Consider the following 15,970-nt stretch of genomic DNA (forward strand, 5'->3'; position numbering starts at 1 on the left):
GGCTACCCAAGGTGGCAGTTGGCCTTACTTGATGCAAACTTTGTGTGACCTTCCCTGGCTGCTACAGAGTAAAGAAAAGGTGTATTCTTTTTAAAACCAGCAATACTTGAAGCTCAAATTCTCTGTCTGCTCCAATTTTATAAAGCACTCAAAGGTGCTTTGTTCACCCTAGTTAAAAGTTGGTTGGTTGGTTTTTAAATGTTAGTAGCCCTTGTCTTGTAAACCACAGCAGTAAACATTTGTGCCCTGTTTATAAAGATAGCTCAAAGCATCAATGGCTCTGAGAGGTAGCGAATTCTCTAGTGGTTTTAGAATATGTCCATGAAAATAGTTGTTGCCAGAACCCATCACCTCTCTTAATTGCTTAAATAAAATTAAATTAGCACCTGGCTATGAGAGTTTTTTTTTTTTTTTTTTTTAAAAAGCATCTCTGGTGCAAGAGTATTTGATGTATGTTTTTAAAAGTCTTTCATTTTTCAATGGTAATTTCTAACGCTTTAGGGAGCTGGATAAAACGCTAGTGATCATTTAAGATCACCTCATTCTAAGTGCTTAAACTGCTACGAGTAAGGGCATTTAAAGATAACTTGAGCTGGATGCAAAAGTCATACTGGCCATCCATCAGGACTAAAAACGGAAATCAACATTCTCTGCCAAAAGCCTGGGTTTCTTTCAGTGCTTAGGAATCATGACACTGTCCCCCTCCATGTGGCCTCTGAACCTCGCAGGTCAAATTTCTTCTCTCTCTACCTGGGACCTCAAGACAAGTGGCCGCTCTTTGGAACGAGGCAGCATGTCTACTGGACAGAAAGCTTATTTTACCGGTTTGACACAGGACAAAATCCTTATTCAGGGGTGTGTTAGGACTGTGGAGCAGTGAGAAAAGACTGATGAAGACAGACGTCTGCCATATGAACTACTGGGTTAAAAGAGACAGATGTGTAGCATTCCAAGGGGATGCTAGGAAAATCCCAACTTTTCGCAGAAAGCAGCCCGGCTGCCATGTACAGCACTCCGTAAGCAGAGATGTACTTAGCTCTGTGTAATTAGGTAGGCCCCCAGGATGGACACTAACAAATTAATAGAACCAACACTTTCCCCTAAAGACCCCACCACCACCATCACAACAATATAATATACATAGTACAAGAAAAGCTGATAAAACACTTCAGGTGTAACTTTTCTTAAGAATAGGACAAAAAAAAAAAATCCCTTATGTAGTCTTTTAAACTAGCAGTGCTTCCTTTGTCTTGCCTTGCCTATCTTCATTTTATTGCCTTTCAGAATAGATGGATATCCCTGAAAGATCGGATTGACAATCTTCTGCCGATTGAGACATCTGAAGCAGTGACTGATGACACAAGAGTGAGGCAGTTTTGCAGCTGTGAGCGACGCAGGTACCCCCGGCACCCGCAGGGTTTGCTTCTCTTTCCCCCACTCCGCATCCTGGTCCCCCGCCCCCCAGCCCCTCTGCGTCCCCTCTCGGTGTGTCACTTCCCGACTCCGGTGACAGGGTGTGTGATTTCTGAGGTTGGAAATCAAGTGTTCCATCTGCTTGCCCAAATAGGAAGCGTGTCGGGGAAATCAGGGGGATCGGAGCCCTAGTTTCCTAGTTTCTTTCGGGTGGAAGTCCGCGAGGTCCCGAGGGGACCACCCACCTCGGGACTCCCCCACCCCGGGATCCTGGATTTCTGAGATACCCTATGGTTCGATATTGCTGGAATCTAAGGACAGACAAGCTCGAGAGAACGGAGGATGGCGGGTGACCTAGAGGGGCCGCGTCTACACGGGTGGGCGGGCCAAGAAGGCGAAGGGCGGGCGCCGGGGAGGAGGCGGCCGGGGGCGCGGCGGCCGGGGGCCTCAGAGCCGGGTCTGCGCCTCGGGGATGTAGATCTCGATGCTCTCGGCGCTCTCGGTGGCCGAGTTCTGGCGGACGGACGCGGCGCGCTTGGCGGCCATCAGGCGCTTGCGGGCCTCCTGGCGCTGCGAGCTCTCCAGCGAGCGCTCCCGGATCAGCGGCGCGGGGCCCTTCGCCGGCTTCTTGGGCACTGGAGGAGGGGCCCTTCGCTCCTGATCAAAGCAGAAGGTTCAGGACATTACACAGCTTCTCAGGACAAGCTTGGGAAAAACAGTGATATATATATATATATATATATATGTATATATATTTACATGTATAGATATGTATATATTTTTTCTTCATTATTCTGGCTTGCGTATTCAAAAGATGCAGGGGGAAAAAAATACCGGTAAGTTTAAGGCCAAGGGTAAAGCTGGATGGCAGAACTAGGTCTCTCCAAGGGAAGGATGTGGGTATTTAAAATGCCCCCCGCCTGCTGAAAGGCTGCGGCTCCCAGCACGTTTACTGCGGTTTTTCTCTGGAGGCTCCAGACTGTGCTGGGTGCCAGAGATGGGAAAGGGTGGCAGCGGTCGCCTCTTAGAACTCTGCATCCCCCTAAGGAGGGAGGCGGAGGGTGCGAGCTCGGTTCAGAGTTTAAAAACATCCCTGCCCTCTCCTTGGGCCCACCCAAACGTAAACAGCCAAACGAGGAAGAAGATTGTAAGCCTGGTTCCTTTAGCTTTGCTGATGCCACAGTGAGTTACACCCGTTTGCACATCACACACAAACACACAGCAATGTACTGGGCAGGGTCACCCTGGAGGGAGGACTTGGACAGTTCCTTACCCTCCCGGGTAGTGGAGTCAGCTCCTAAAACATCCTGCTGGACCGTCACGCCTTAGGGATCTCGGGGCGACTGTGGTGGCCCAGAGGGCAATTCCATCACAGGGACAGACACTGTGCCATGAAAACTGAACACAAGACTGAAAGAGTTCATCCCCCTAGCAGCAGCAAACTAGAAAACGGGTGGCTATTTTTAAATGTCGTTGCAAAAACGAAAGCCATTCATCACTTGGGCTGGAAAAAGAAGTACAGTGGGAAAGAAGGGAATCTAAACCACAAAGGATTTTTAGGAAAAAGACGGTGAGTTTTCAGGCTGCACAAAGGTCCACGTGAATCTGATGATTTCATTTTTTAATAAAATACCCTAATTCTCATAAAACTAAATGTGAAAAGTATCTTAAATTAGGGATTCCATGATTCTCCAAAGGGCATTCTCTGGGTCCCTCCTTGCTTGCCTGGGTGAAGCACCTAGTTAACGTGCTGCACTGGAGTTGCCCGCCGGCTGTTTAAGGTGGCGTCTTGTGTGGATAAAAAAGGAAAGCACAGAGCGCAAACCATATTCCACCAACTCTGATTGTCTCGTTCATTGTTTCCCTTCCAGTTCATGGGGTGATGCAAAGCTCTGATCACAGACAACGTGCATGAAGATTTAGACATCAAGTTAACTAATGATGTACTGTGTCAATAGGTCACATATATCAATTCTTAGCTTCACTCCTTTTGGACGTTTAAAATCTTCATTGTTGGGTAACTCAGTCGATATTTTTGAAAGTATGAATGTTGGAAACTTTTTAGTCATATTTTCCTTTCCTTGCACATTTTATTTTTTAACTATAATTTTAAAAAATCCACGAGTGAGAAATTAGATGGATCAGCTCTAGAAATTCAGTTACCAGTATGTGTGTACATCTGTAGTGTTTTCTTAAAGTCAGACCAATTTAAAAGCTTACGTAGCAGACAGTTTTAAACCCAGATTAAAGAAAACTAGATTGAGTGCAAATGTTTGGCTCCCCCAGTGAGAGGCCACACAGACATCAATGGTACTTTGATGCTTCGCACCAAAACCCCACAGGTGGATGGTGACAGAATTAGAGATGAGGGACAGTGATGAGAGCGGTGGCCCCTTTGATTATGCACCAGCTCTTGGCACTGGATTTCTCCTGGGAGCCCATGGACTCCAAGAACCCTGGTATTATAATGGGCAGCAGCAGAATGGATTGGACTGCTGCTTGCTCTCTGATAGGTGCAGGGATCAGAAAAGGGCATCACAAGTATAGCTGTGCCTAATATTTAGAAGTTGAATCTCTCGGGAACATCTGAACTCAGGCCATAGGAAAGCAAAGGGTTAAAAAAGTCATGCATGCCTGGCCAGCCTAGGGAGGTGGACATTGGATACCTGGGCAAGCCTGGTGGACCCGCCATAATCAAATGTGAAAATTGCCATTTATTAATTCAAGTAAAAGAATCTGAGTCTTTACTTCTAAGCTCTCGCATGAGGAACCCAGTGGGCGATATTCCCCAAGGCAAATCAACCAATAGTAAAACTCTTAAAAAATCCCAACATTTATGATTACTGTGAAACTTTACGGTGTGTATATTTTTACACTTGAACAACAGTGGTTTCTTCATTACTGTATTTATGAAATGATTATCAAAGTCGGTTAGTTTGCAGGGCTTCCTATTTTCTCGGAAACACATTCTAGGGGTGTAAGGAAGTTGAACTCTTGCTATATGTAGTCATGCACTGAAGATGTCATTTATTTTAGTTTAAAAAGCAAAATGGAGGCAGTCCCTTCCAGTGACTAAAACGGTTTAACTTAAAGTTTAATTAACAAAAAAAGCTACATTCCCATTTTCCAATTCACAGAGACAGGTTTTTCTTTAAAAATATGCCTGAAACATATTACAGATAATATCCCAAATGATTACTATGTAAACATTGTCATTACAATGAAATTAATATGATATCAGCTCCATTTCACATTGTAAACAGCAAGACTGAAAGCAGAAGCCTATTTAGACTGTCCAGTGTTTGTGCAGGTTTTTAAATGAACCATACAAAATCTACATTGTTCTACCTTCTTGTCAAGAGGATCCATCTGTTTCCAATTATTGGCCTTTAACTGATGAAGTTCATCAAATTTCATACTAATATTTTCTATGGACAACTGCAACATGTCCCAGAACCCCGCCAAATCCTGGGAGGTGGGCCTTGGATGAGCGTTGGGATTCTGTACAAGAGAAAGAAAAACATTCACGCTTTAGAGGTGATGATCTAGGACAACAAGCACAGGACCAAGGTGGCCTTTTCAAATATTTCAAATAACGCAAGGAGGATGAGTTCCTTTTGGTTTTCAGATAGGAGAGAAAAGTGAGGCTATCGATGGCCCTTTTATTTATTTATTTTATATTTTATATGTGTATATGTCTTATATACATATTCACCTTTATTAAGGAATAATTGACCAAATTGCAAACTATTTAGAGCATACAACGTGATGATCTGATATATACACACATTGTGAAAGGACTCCCCGTCGAGTTAAGCAACACATCATCACCTCATGTATTTATCTTTGTGTGTGTGTGAGAACATATATGTTCTACTCTCTTGGCGAAGCCCAGTTATACAATACACTGTTATCAACTATGGTCACCATGTTCTAATTAGATCTTCAGACCTTATTCATTTGATAGCTGAAAATCTGTACCATGTTACCAACCTCTCCCTGTTTCCCCCACACCCAAGCCCCTGGCAACCACGTTTATACTCTCTCTGAGTTTGGTTTTTAAAAAAAGATTCTACTGCAAATGGTAAGTTTATACACTCATCTTATACACATTGGAGTCAGTGATTCTCAACGTCAAAGTAAAATTCTTCTTTTGTTAATATAACATCCTTCAGTACGCTATGGCAGGGAGTCTACAAACATTTGAAAAATCCCAGAATGTATGATCTATGACAAGATGCATTTAAAGCTATATTTAAAGGAAAATACCTTCTTGCAAAAAAAAAAAATACAGTGTGTTGGTGCTAGAGTCAGTATTCAACTCCATGCCATCCAACATACTCAGAGAACATATAAGGAATCTAAAGTAAGGTTCATTTTAATACTCACGTTGAGTGAAAATACTAGGGCAAACAAGTGATAATAAGTAATAAAAGAACTGGATTTTCAAACTACTGTGTGTTTAACAATTAAGATATCTCTAATGTAGGAAGTCACGTTATCATATAAGTACTTGGACAAAATCATTTGGAAACGAATTAGTTTTAAATTGACCGTAACGTAACTCGGCAAATGTGAGAACACTTGTCTATACGCACACGTAGATGCCTGCAGTGACCCATTTGCTAGATAATATTAAACATTCTTTGGTTTGTGGATTGACTTTCTTTGCCCTCGTTCACATATCCCTGACAAGTACTAGAAAGTATGAACCACTCATTTATATGGTCTGAGACAGAAAAAACAACTAAAGACTGAAGGTGTTGTGTTCATCGCTGGTTACTACCTGCAACAGTAGCTGAAGGCATTCATGGGCAGATGGGTGGGACTCCCATTTGCCAAAAGTTTCTAGCAGGGGTCCGTTTTGGTTACCTCTGGGAATCTGGGCAATTGGAAAGACTGTGACGTCTCATGCCGTATAATAACTGGAGGCCAGTTTGTACTTTTAAAACCAGCCCTATGAAAATATCATCAGAATTTCAGGAAGCTCAAGGTTGGTGACCATCAAAGTTAGTAAGTTGGAAAGAACGTTTTAGCCCTTTCATGGACTAGTGTTATTGGTCTGGCTTCAAAATAAATACAAGTAAAGAATATATTTATAAACTTACACTTTTAAAACTACCCATAGATCATTGGAATAAGTTAAGTTCTAAAATTTGTAAGTATTTGGGTCAGTGTTAAACTCTATTCTAATGACATCTGAATTCACAAGAGGGTTTCTCTGTAGTACTTTGATCTAGTAAACTAAAAAGAAAGTTTCTTAATATCTAGGTTCAGAATAGACAGATAATAGCTTTGACAAAGTACTTGTCAAATGGAGTTTTATGATCTCGCAATATATTTCCTTATCTTATTGGTAACTAAAAGCTGAATTGCTCACACTTTGAAGTTCACCAAAATCTTTTAGGTCACAAGCTCCGTTGGTTAGACTGTTTTAGTGCATCAGTCGATGAAACGATAGAGGTCGTTTAACTCTGTAACACGGGTAATTTGTTCCTTTCCCACCAAGACTCTCTTTGCTGCCACAGCATCCAGGGGATGGATGGGGAAGCAGAGGGAAAGAGCCTGGGTGCTCAGCCAGTCTCCGAATCAGAGGCTCCTGTGACACCCCAGCACAGAAGGAGATACACGACCCGCTTGAGTATGAACCAGGCCACTTGGAGGTCAGAGGTGGTAGAGGTTGAGAAGGATACGGCGGGCCAGGTCCCTGGGTTGACTTTTGTTGCCATCCATTTATTCTATGCCCGAGAGTCAAGTCGGAGACAAGGTGCAAGTGTTTTCAGGTGTCCTCCTCAGAGTAAGAACTCAAGCAAGCAGAGCTGGGCCTGGTGTGACCAATCTCAGTGCTGCTTTAATGCAGCTTTGTAGACCTAAGTGGTGGCATCACCAGGCCACCGTGCTTCCTGCTGCAGAGGAGATGGAGCTGAGCCAGCAGGGTGAGGAGGGGACTCAGATCCTGGGGGGCCTTTACAGGGATTGAAGTCGAACACACTGGGATCTGAACCTTGGCTCTGCCTCTTACCACGCAGCCCTGGCAAGTCACTGAGCTCTTGCAGGCCCATTTTCCTCAACTGTAGAACTGTCATAAAAATAATGTCACTATATTCTCCAGACCGTTGCTTTGAGGATCTAACCAGATCATAAACTTAAAAGCTCTGAGGACACAGTGCGCTTCTGCTCCTGCTTCTATAATTCTTTTCAAAGGTGTGCTGGGTTTGCCCTGTAGCGTGTACTTATGGGCCTCCGCCTGTGTCTTTTGGCCAGTTTGAGAAATATGGCTTTATATGAACTTTTTTACATAGGATTCTTTACAAGAGCAAAGAATCATATTAATTAAGATCTGTGGGGCTTCCCTGGTGGCGCAGTGGTTAAGAGTCCGCCTGCCGATGCAGGGCACTCGGGTTCGTGCCCCGGTCCGGGAGGATCCCACGTGCCGCGGAGCGGCTGGGCCCGTGAGCCATGGCCACTGAGCCTGCGCGTCTGGAGCCTGTGCTCCGCAACGGGAGAGGCCACAACAGTGAGAGGCCCGCGTACCGCGAAAAGAAAAAAAAAGATCTGTGACACATCCGCAAGTTTACGGATTAGCAGGAATTCTGTACCTTGCACGTAGTGAAGCTCAATAAGATATTGGTTGAATCACTTATCAATACATCTACTAATATATATTATCTCATAATTCAGAATAGAATTGCTGAGACGCTGAAAGAAGGGTCAGGTGATTTTTGCTGAGGGAGGAGAAAACAAACTATAGATGTCGGGGGTGGGGGTGAGGAGGAAGGAAAGGATAGCCCCAAGGGGAGGGTTCAAAAAGAAAAGCCTGGTGAAGAGAGACGGAGAGCACCAACTTTTGCCGGGTTTATATCTGCTCTTGGTTGAGCCCTGTCTAGATAAATTCCTTTCAGTCTGTATTTGTCCTTGTTAACAAGATGTGGTTAGAACTCTAAAATCATAGTCTGGGTCAATCAGATTGCAAATGATTCATGCTTCTAACCTTCCAGGAGATAAACTAGTTGCTTTTCATTTTCTTTATTTAGATCCAACTTGATCATTAATTGACCAATAAAAGCTATGTTTGTGGAATGACACTTGTAGAGATGGTAGCATTTAAAAAAAAATTCTGTGAGGAAGCTCTTGCCCTTGTATTTTGCTGGTAATTTTTTTAAAATGTTGTTGATGCTAGTATTAGTTTTGTCTCTTTGTCCTGGTTTATTTTGTTTCTGTATGTCCAAGAAGGATGAATGATTCATTGGTCTCAGGGAGATCAAATCTATACTCTATGACACCTTCCACTTCTGATTCTTGAATTAAAACAGAGAACTCTGATAAGAAAATAAGCCCTGATGGCTATTTCAGAAAGAAACTCATTATCGAAAATGATTTTTTTGCTGTAATATTATTTTTTACGTATCAGTCTGCTCCATAGTTTGGTAAGAATAATGAAATCAGAAGGCCAGGAGAATGGAAAGTCTTCAGTTACCGAACAAAAAAGGGGAGGGGAATGGAGTTTTAACCTGATTGGATTCTTTCTTCAAAGATTACTTAAGTATAACATAAATATTTTTAATTTTAAGAAAAGCAGGAAATATATGATTCATCAGAAAACTCTCTATTCCAGGTAAGAGAGTCCGATGGGCTGTGACTTGGTTCTACTTTAGTTGGACCGGTCTTGACAACAGGTTCTTCTCGTGGTACTAGCAGGGAAAATGGTAGTGATGGGTAAGGATACCTACCAGGTTTTCTTCACACAGTTCTCTGAACTGGTAGAATTTCTGGGCCATAAGAAGTTGGGCACTGCCAACTGCAGTTCGGATTTTCCCTAGAACTGAAAAAAGCAAACAGACAAGAAGTTTACACGTGACGTCTCATTGCTGAGACTTAGTCTGGTAAAGCAAAGAGGAAGTTATGCTGTAGTAATTAGGGAAAACGATATGCACACCGCACGCGCGCACACGTACACAGCCCGGTCATGGCCGTTGCTCTGCGGTCTATGGAACAGACGCTCCTGGGTTAAAGAAGAAAACCAACTTGGAGAAAAACACATGCTCATCATGCATCTTTCTTAGGAATAACGGAGTTTTCCATCACAGCCCCGGATGCTACCAGGAAAGGAGGCAAATAGTTTTGCTTTTTTTTCCCTTTTACTGCAAGGATGAATTTCAAGTGTTTGCCAGTACAGTTATGGATTTATTTGTGTCAGCAGTCATGGTCTGCTAGCTTGTTTTTCTAATCCGAGTTCAAACACAAGAAAAGCAGCCCTAATTTGGAGCGGGGAATCTCGTGGCACTCACCATATCCCATCCATAGCCTTCATTAATTTTCCGGAGTTCAGCCACTGGTACTGTCAGGAAAGAGCCATGGCCAGTTGCAAGATTGTCTAAGGAGTGAACATTGTCAGCCCGTTGCCTAGGGGACGCCAGCACTGCCCCTGCTTTTCCACTCCACAGACCAACGTTATTGTTCATAGAGGTTTAATTCCCTGTGCACTGTGCTGAAAATCCTCCCTTTGCAAGCTACTTCTTGCCTCCGGTGCAGTCGAAGGGGAGAACCTTTCAGCGCGTGGGCGAGCTGAGCAGAAAGGAGCCTCTGCTCCAGCATCCCGAGCATCCCGAGCTCCGTGTTATCCCAGAGACGCTCCCTACGCCGGTGGGGCCCGGGCTGCTGCGCGGCTGGAGCCCGGCCACCCGGCACTGGGCACCGGGCAGGAAGGAAGAGGAGACGGAGCCCACAGAGAAAGCCGGAGCGGGAGAGCCTCCGAGGGGGGCTTGCCCGCTTGGAGATCTTCACAGGGAGAGATTTTATGGGACTGAAGCAACGTTTTTGCTGCTGTAGTTTTGTTCTGAATTTACCGAGCCTGAGACTCGGAGTGGAATTAGATCTCCGTTTCTTGACCACATTCCCCACAAAGACTGAGAAGACAACGAAAAGCAACTTCATTTTGGGGTTTCTAGTCACCTGCTCCTCTGTTTAAGGCTGCCAGGCTGGATAACGATTTCGGCTGCCCACCCCCTGGGCACTACCCAAATATTTCAGCCTTCCCGCACATGTGACCAGGGCATCTCTGAACTCTAGAAGTCACCAGTCACACCAGAGCTGAAGTGCAGAGGTTACCCCCCCAGGGATAGCGGAGGTCCCCCTTGAGAGCCACCAGGCAGCACATTTTCAGGCCCAGGAGTTGACATTTTTTTCAATCTGTTTGTAAAATCTTTGGGGATGATTACCTTTTCCTCTTTAACAGATCAATCACTTGTGTAAGGTCTCCCTCCTTTTCTCAACACCCCAAAGCAGAAAACACAGCACAGGGCACCACAGAAGTTAAGAGTACTGGCCCTGACTGGCCAAGGATCCTTGCTGGAACACTTCCTAGCCACTGCCCTGGACAAGTCACCTAATCTCTGTTTTCTTATATATAAAATGGGGCTAAGGGTACCTGCTTACTGGCAGGGTTGTTGTGAAGGTTAAAAGTGGCAATGTGGGGGCTTCCCTGGTGGCGCAGTGGTTGAGAGTCCGCCTGCCGACGCGGGGGACGCAGGTTTGTGCCCCGGTCCGGGAAGATCCCACGTGCCACGGAGCGGCTGGGCCCGTGAGCCATGGCCGCTGAGCCGGCGCGTCCGGAGCCTGTGCTCTGCAACGGGAGAGGCCACAGCAGTGAGAGGCCGGCCCGTGTACCGCAAAAAAAAAAAAAAAAAAAAAAGCGGCAATGTGTGTGAATTGCTTAGGACTGGATCTGATTATACAGCAAGTGCTCAATAAACGTTTATTATTGAGGACCAGGACTCCACACTTCCACTGTGGGTGTGCGACTGTGGGCCCCACACTTGCTCTGCCCAGAAGAGAAGAGAAAAAAAAAAAAAAAAGTCTGGATTATTCATAGGCAACCAGTATCCTTGGTTGTCTGGGACAGGTATGTGCTTTGGAGGACCTGTCCCAGATCAGAGACAGATCGGAAGGGGCACTTCCTAAGTGAACACATGACTTTAGGCAAACTCTGAGGTTTCTGGAAACCTCTCTGAATGATCTTGCTGAAGGGCAGGACTGTGACACCAGCAAATCTCAGAATGATTCCTGAAAGCTTAGAACTAGAACCCAGGTCTCCAGTCAGCTGCCTGGGATTGTACAGCTCCTGGGGACTGTGAGAGAAACTTGAGGTATCCGGATACACCTCAACAGTTTGAGCTAATGGCTCTCAATGACACCCAGATACCTAAGCTCTGTAATGGACCGCGTAACAAGATGAGCTGAATAAGACAGCGATTCTCAAATGAGGGGAAAGCACTGCTGCAAACAGTCATTTGGGCAACACCCACCATGTAGGTAGGGGCTAACTCGGATGTCTTCTTGGAAGTCAAGCAAGGGACATCTTCACTCAGCATGGTCTGGTGAGAGCGAAAACGCCGGGAATAGAGTCGGGGCCGTTCTGTTTTTCAGGTTTTTACCATCACGTTCCTTGAATGGAAATTCCCTGCTGGCTCCAGGATTACTTGCATTTCTAGTGTCTGAGAGATGACCTTTCCTAGGCCCAGGGTGGGGAGATGAGGATTTGTCTCCATGAACCAGGAGGTCTGGGACAAGCAGACGATTACCCCTACTTCCTTGTCCTCCACGTTTTCTTTTCCAGAGAACTAAAAACTCACTTTGATCTTAAGAAAGCTCTAATAAAGTTTTTTTTAGTTTAGTTTTTCCATTAGACACTCACTTGGTGGGTGAAATAACTCTTTTCTTCTGAAGGTAAAATTCATATTTGTTACATAGGCTTTGAGGAGGTAAAAAAACAAAGTAAATGGTAAACTCCAATGGAAGTAAAAAGTAGAAAAAAAAAAAGGCTGAATGTTGGTAAAGAAATGAGATAAAGGGCTTCCCTGGTGGCCCAGTGGTTAAGTGCTGATTCAGGGGACACGGGTTTGAGCCATGGTCCGGGAAGATCCCACGTGCTGCAGAGCAACTAAGCCCGTGCGCCACAACTACTGAGCCTGCGCTCTAGAGCCCGCGAGCCACAGCTACTGAGCCCATGTGCTGCAACTACTGAAGCCCACATGCCTAGAGCCCATGCTCCAGAACAAGAGAAGCCACCGCAATGAAAAGCCCGCGCACCACAACGAAGAGTAGCCCCCGCTTGCCACAACTAGAGAAAAGCCCACGCGCAGCAACAAAGACCCAGCTCAGCCAAAAATAAATAAATAATTAATTAATATTTGGAAAAAAAAGAAATGAGATTAAGAAGAAAGAAGAATCTGAATGTCATTTTTTTTTTTTTTTTCTTTTTTTGTGGTAGGTGGGCCTCTCACTGTGTGGCCTCTCCCATTGCGGAGCAGAGGCTCCGGACACGCAGGCTCAGCGGCCATGGTTCGCGGGCCCAGCCGCTCCGCGGCATGTGGGATCTTCCCGGACCGGGGCACAAACCCGTGTCCCTTGCATCAGCAGACGGACTCTCAGCCACTGCGCCACCAGGGAAGCCCTAAATGTCATTTTGAAACTAAGATGTTCCATACCAGCCTTCAGCAGGGTGGAAAGAAAAGTACTGCTCTCAGGGATGCTAGGAAAAGAAGGATAAGGGAGCAAGTGTAAATGAGATATTCAGGCTGCCTATATAACAGCCCAACCTGGTGAAAGAAAGTTCCAGAAGAGGCCTAGGTACAGGACATCTTCCCAAGGTGTTAGCCTTGCATCTCACTATTTTACTGTACGTGGTGGCAATTAACTTCGCAGGGGCTGGGTTGGCCCTCAAAGGCAAGGCCAAAAATGTCAAAGGAGCCTGAAAGGACTTGTGGGATCTACACAAAAGCTGGTGCAGGGACAGTCCCTGTGGGTTCTGGGAATTCACTCAGTTACTCAGCAAATATTGAATAAGGGCATACGATGTGCCAGGCTGTGCTGCATGGATGTGACACGGTGATGAGGACAAAATCTTGCCCTTGTGGATTCCATTCTGGTGAGGGGACATGGGGGAGATGGACGTCAGAAATACAAACATGGCTATACGTGTTTGGGATCTGCTGGATCACTTGGATTGGGATGGATGGGAAGGAGTATGATTGGGCCAAAGGACAGTGAATTCTTTAAATGGTGATCAGAGAGTTTTCAGTTCTCTTGGTCTCTCTCCTTAAAAAAGGAAAATAAGCAAAGAACAACAACAACAAAAGTGGTTTGTGTTGGTATCCGTTGCAATATGAAATTGGCTCTGGACTAAACTGTTATAGCAATCATCATTTGAAAATGTCACTGTTTTTTATTTTGGAAAAAAGTTAAAATACATGAAAGTACAAAAAGGGCAAGGGAGCAAACATCCATGGATGTGCTCTCCCTCAAAGGATCAAATGTTAATTTTTTTCAAATTTGCTTCTGAACTTCTATTTCTTTCTTTTTTTCCCCTCTCTCCCTCTCCAGTGAAGGGAAGCCCTACGGACAAAGTATTTGTTCTCTACTTCTGTCCCCTCTCCCTCCCTCCCTAAAGGAAACCACTAGACCAGACAACAAACATCCCAGTCCCACCCCTGAGTTTATGAAGGTGTCTCCTTTGGTCCTAGAAAGGTGACAGCTAAGGGCCTTCTTGAGAGCAAAGGAGAGTGTTAGATTGGGGTGACCCCTCTAGCACATCTGAGACCCCACGGCCTAGAATGGGCGGTTTAAGGCTCTGTCCATCCAGGAGGAAGATGTGCCCCTGGGGTTTCCTTTAGTTGGTTTTTTCTCACACTCTGGTCCACACAGTCTTTCCAGATTGTTCCATCCAAATGTAGTTAATAGTTTTTACCATCCATTTCCCTTAGGGCCCATTCCCCGCCTCTTCCAGAATAATAATCTCTGCTGTGTCACCCCAGGCATGCCATTTAACCGTGATTTATCCCTTCTATTTGTATCACATGTAATCACAGAATAGGCCTTGTCTTGCTTTGCCGCTCTTTGCATGTAGAGAACCCTGGTTTCCCTGCATGCCTGTAAGAACCCTGATGGTGAATTTTTTCAGGTTCCTTTCTCCCTTTCCTTTCCTCCCAGCTCCTGTGTTAGTCTATCCCTCAGCGGGACTGCAGAACAGCAACCCCAAACGCTGTTGAACTGAATTCCTTCTATGTAAGAAGTGGGGATCTCTTTATTAACTCCCCCACTTATAAGCCTAGAGACCTCTCATCCCACGATGAATGGGTGGCTCTGGGGGATCATAGCAGAGAGGACAAGGCCTGGATTAGTTCACCACACAAAGCCAGGAAGATCAGAAAGGCCATCACTGTTTGGTTTTTGCAAAAACCTACCTATTTATATTACTATTACCTTGTATTTCAAAGCACTTTCACGCGCACATCTAATGTGATCCTCACAGGACCCCGTGGGGCAGGGCCAATGTCACCATTTTAGCTGAGAAAAGCTGGGCTCAAAGTATGACGTGCCTTCCCTGGGGCCCTGGTCCAGCTGTGCCCTTTTCCCTCAACACTTACTGAGAATTGGTTCTGAATCTACTCAACTGAAGGCCTCTGAGCATGCTTTCTTTCCTTTATCCACACTTTCTAGCCACGGCCAGTGGAGAGAAGGGGGGCAGCTGTAACCAGTCAGTGAGGGAATTTGCAGAAGTCCGGCAAGTCTGATCCTTGTCCTACGTCAGGGCAGGAGGGCAAAGCACGTCTACCGAAAATGACTGTGGCACAGAGAAATCTCAGTCACGAAAAGAATGCAGGAACCAGGGGTCACTTGAAAGAGATGGCGGGTGTAAGGTTCAGGTTTTGTTTTTTCTTTGAAAGACTACGCATCGTAATGAGAAGCAGAGAAAGACAAAATAGTCTTTTATGAAAACTACGATTTAAAATTTCCTCGCTACATTCGATCAGAAACCGAGACATCTAGAAAAGAGCACACCTCCTCCTTCCCACTGACCCCCACATGGTACCATTTTTATTTTGGGAAAAAGGAAATGGTATAAAAGGCACAGGAGTGAAGGGAATGAACAGTTTCTCTCAAGTGTTCAGTGGTAGCCGAGTAAAACAAAGGCCGTCTCCTCTGGGGACGTGTCTGACTTTTCGCTGAGTCAAAACCCTTATTTTATATCCATAGGCCTAGCTCCCTATCTCTGCCATCACGATCTGTGTGGCTGAACCTGTTTGTCAGTCACAAGACTTTCAGGATCCAGGGACTCCTGGCCATGAAACAAAAGCAGAATCATCCCCTTCCCCAGTGGATTTGGATAAAAACTGGGAATAAAATCTGGTCGGCTCCAATCGGAGACACTGGATGAGACCGAGCTGGGTCTATAAGGAACCGCGTGGGAGATGGCGCACATATTTATACTGTATCAAAGTCACCAGCATCTTACCATGTCAAGCTGAAAACATCCCGACTATCTAGACAGTTGGATGTGTTTTATTGGGAAAATGATTTTTTTCTTTGTTTCTACATTTCTGCATGAGTAGCTTGGTTCAGGAATAAATATGTGTGACGCTTTGTTTGAAAAAAATGTCCTTACGCATAACCAACGTACGCATTTAATATTCAAGAAGGGTTAGGCCTCTAGAGCTGACAAGCCAGGGGCACTGGTTGCTTTGACTGCTTCCGGTTCTTACGGACTGTGCCGGCTTTG

General features: G+C 45.1%; 1 protein-coding gene across 2 annotated transcripts in view; it reads right to left on the reverse strand.

The window, feature by feature from the left end:
* Positions 1-1,860: 1,860 nt before the first annotated feature.
* The window catches only part of DLGAP1 (DLG associated protein 1), a 321,534-nt gene continuing 307,424 nt past the window's right edge, over positions 1,861-15,970 (reverse strand). For both annotated transcript variants that reach the window (XM_024758946.1, XM_024758947.1), the window contains exons 8-10: positions 9,144-9,235; positions 4,762-4,914; positions 1,861-2,070 (exon numbers count right to left, since the gene is read on the reverse strand). In XM_024758946.1, coding sequence (XP_024614714.1) covers positions 1,861-2,070; positions 4,762-4,914; positions 9,144-9,235 — 455 coding nt within the window. The remainder of the gene's footprint in view (positions 2,071-4,761; positions 4,915-9,143; positions 9,236-15,970) is intronic.

This window comes from Neophocaena asiaeorientalis, unplaced genomic scaffold (assembly GCF_003031525.2).
Source record: "Neophocaena asiaeorientalis asiaeorientalis breed wild unplaced genomic scaffold, Neophocaena_asiaeorientalis_V1.1 scaffold669, whole genome shotgun sequence".
NCBI lineage: Eukaryota > Metazoa > Chordata > Mammalia > Artiodactyla > Phocoenidae > Neophocaena > Neophocaena asiaeorientalis.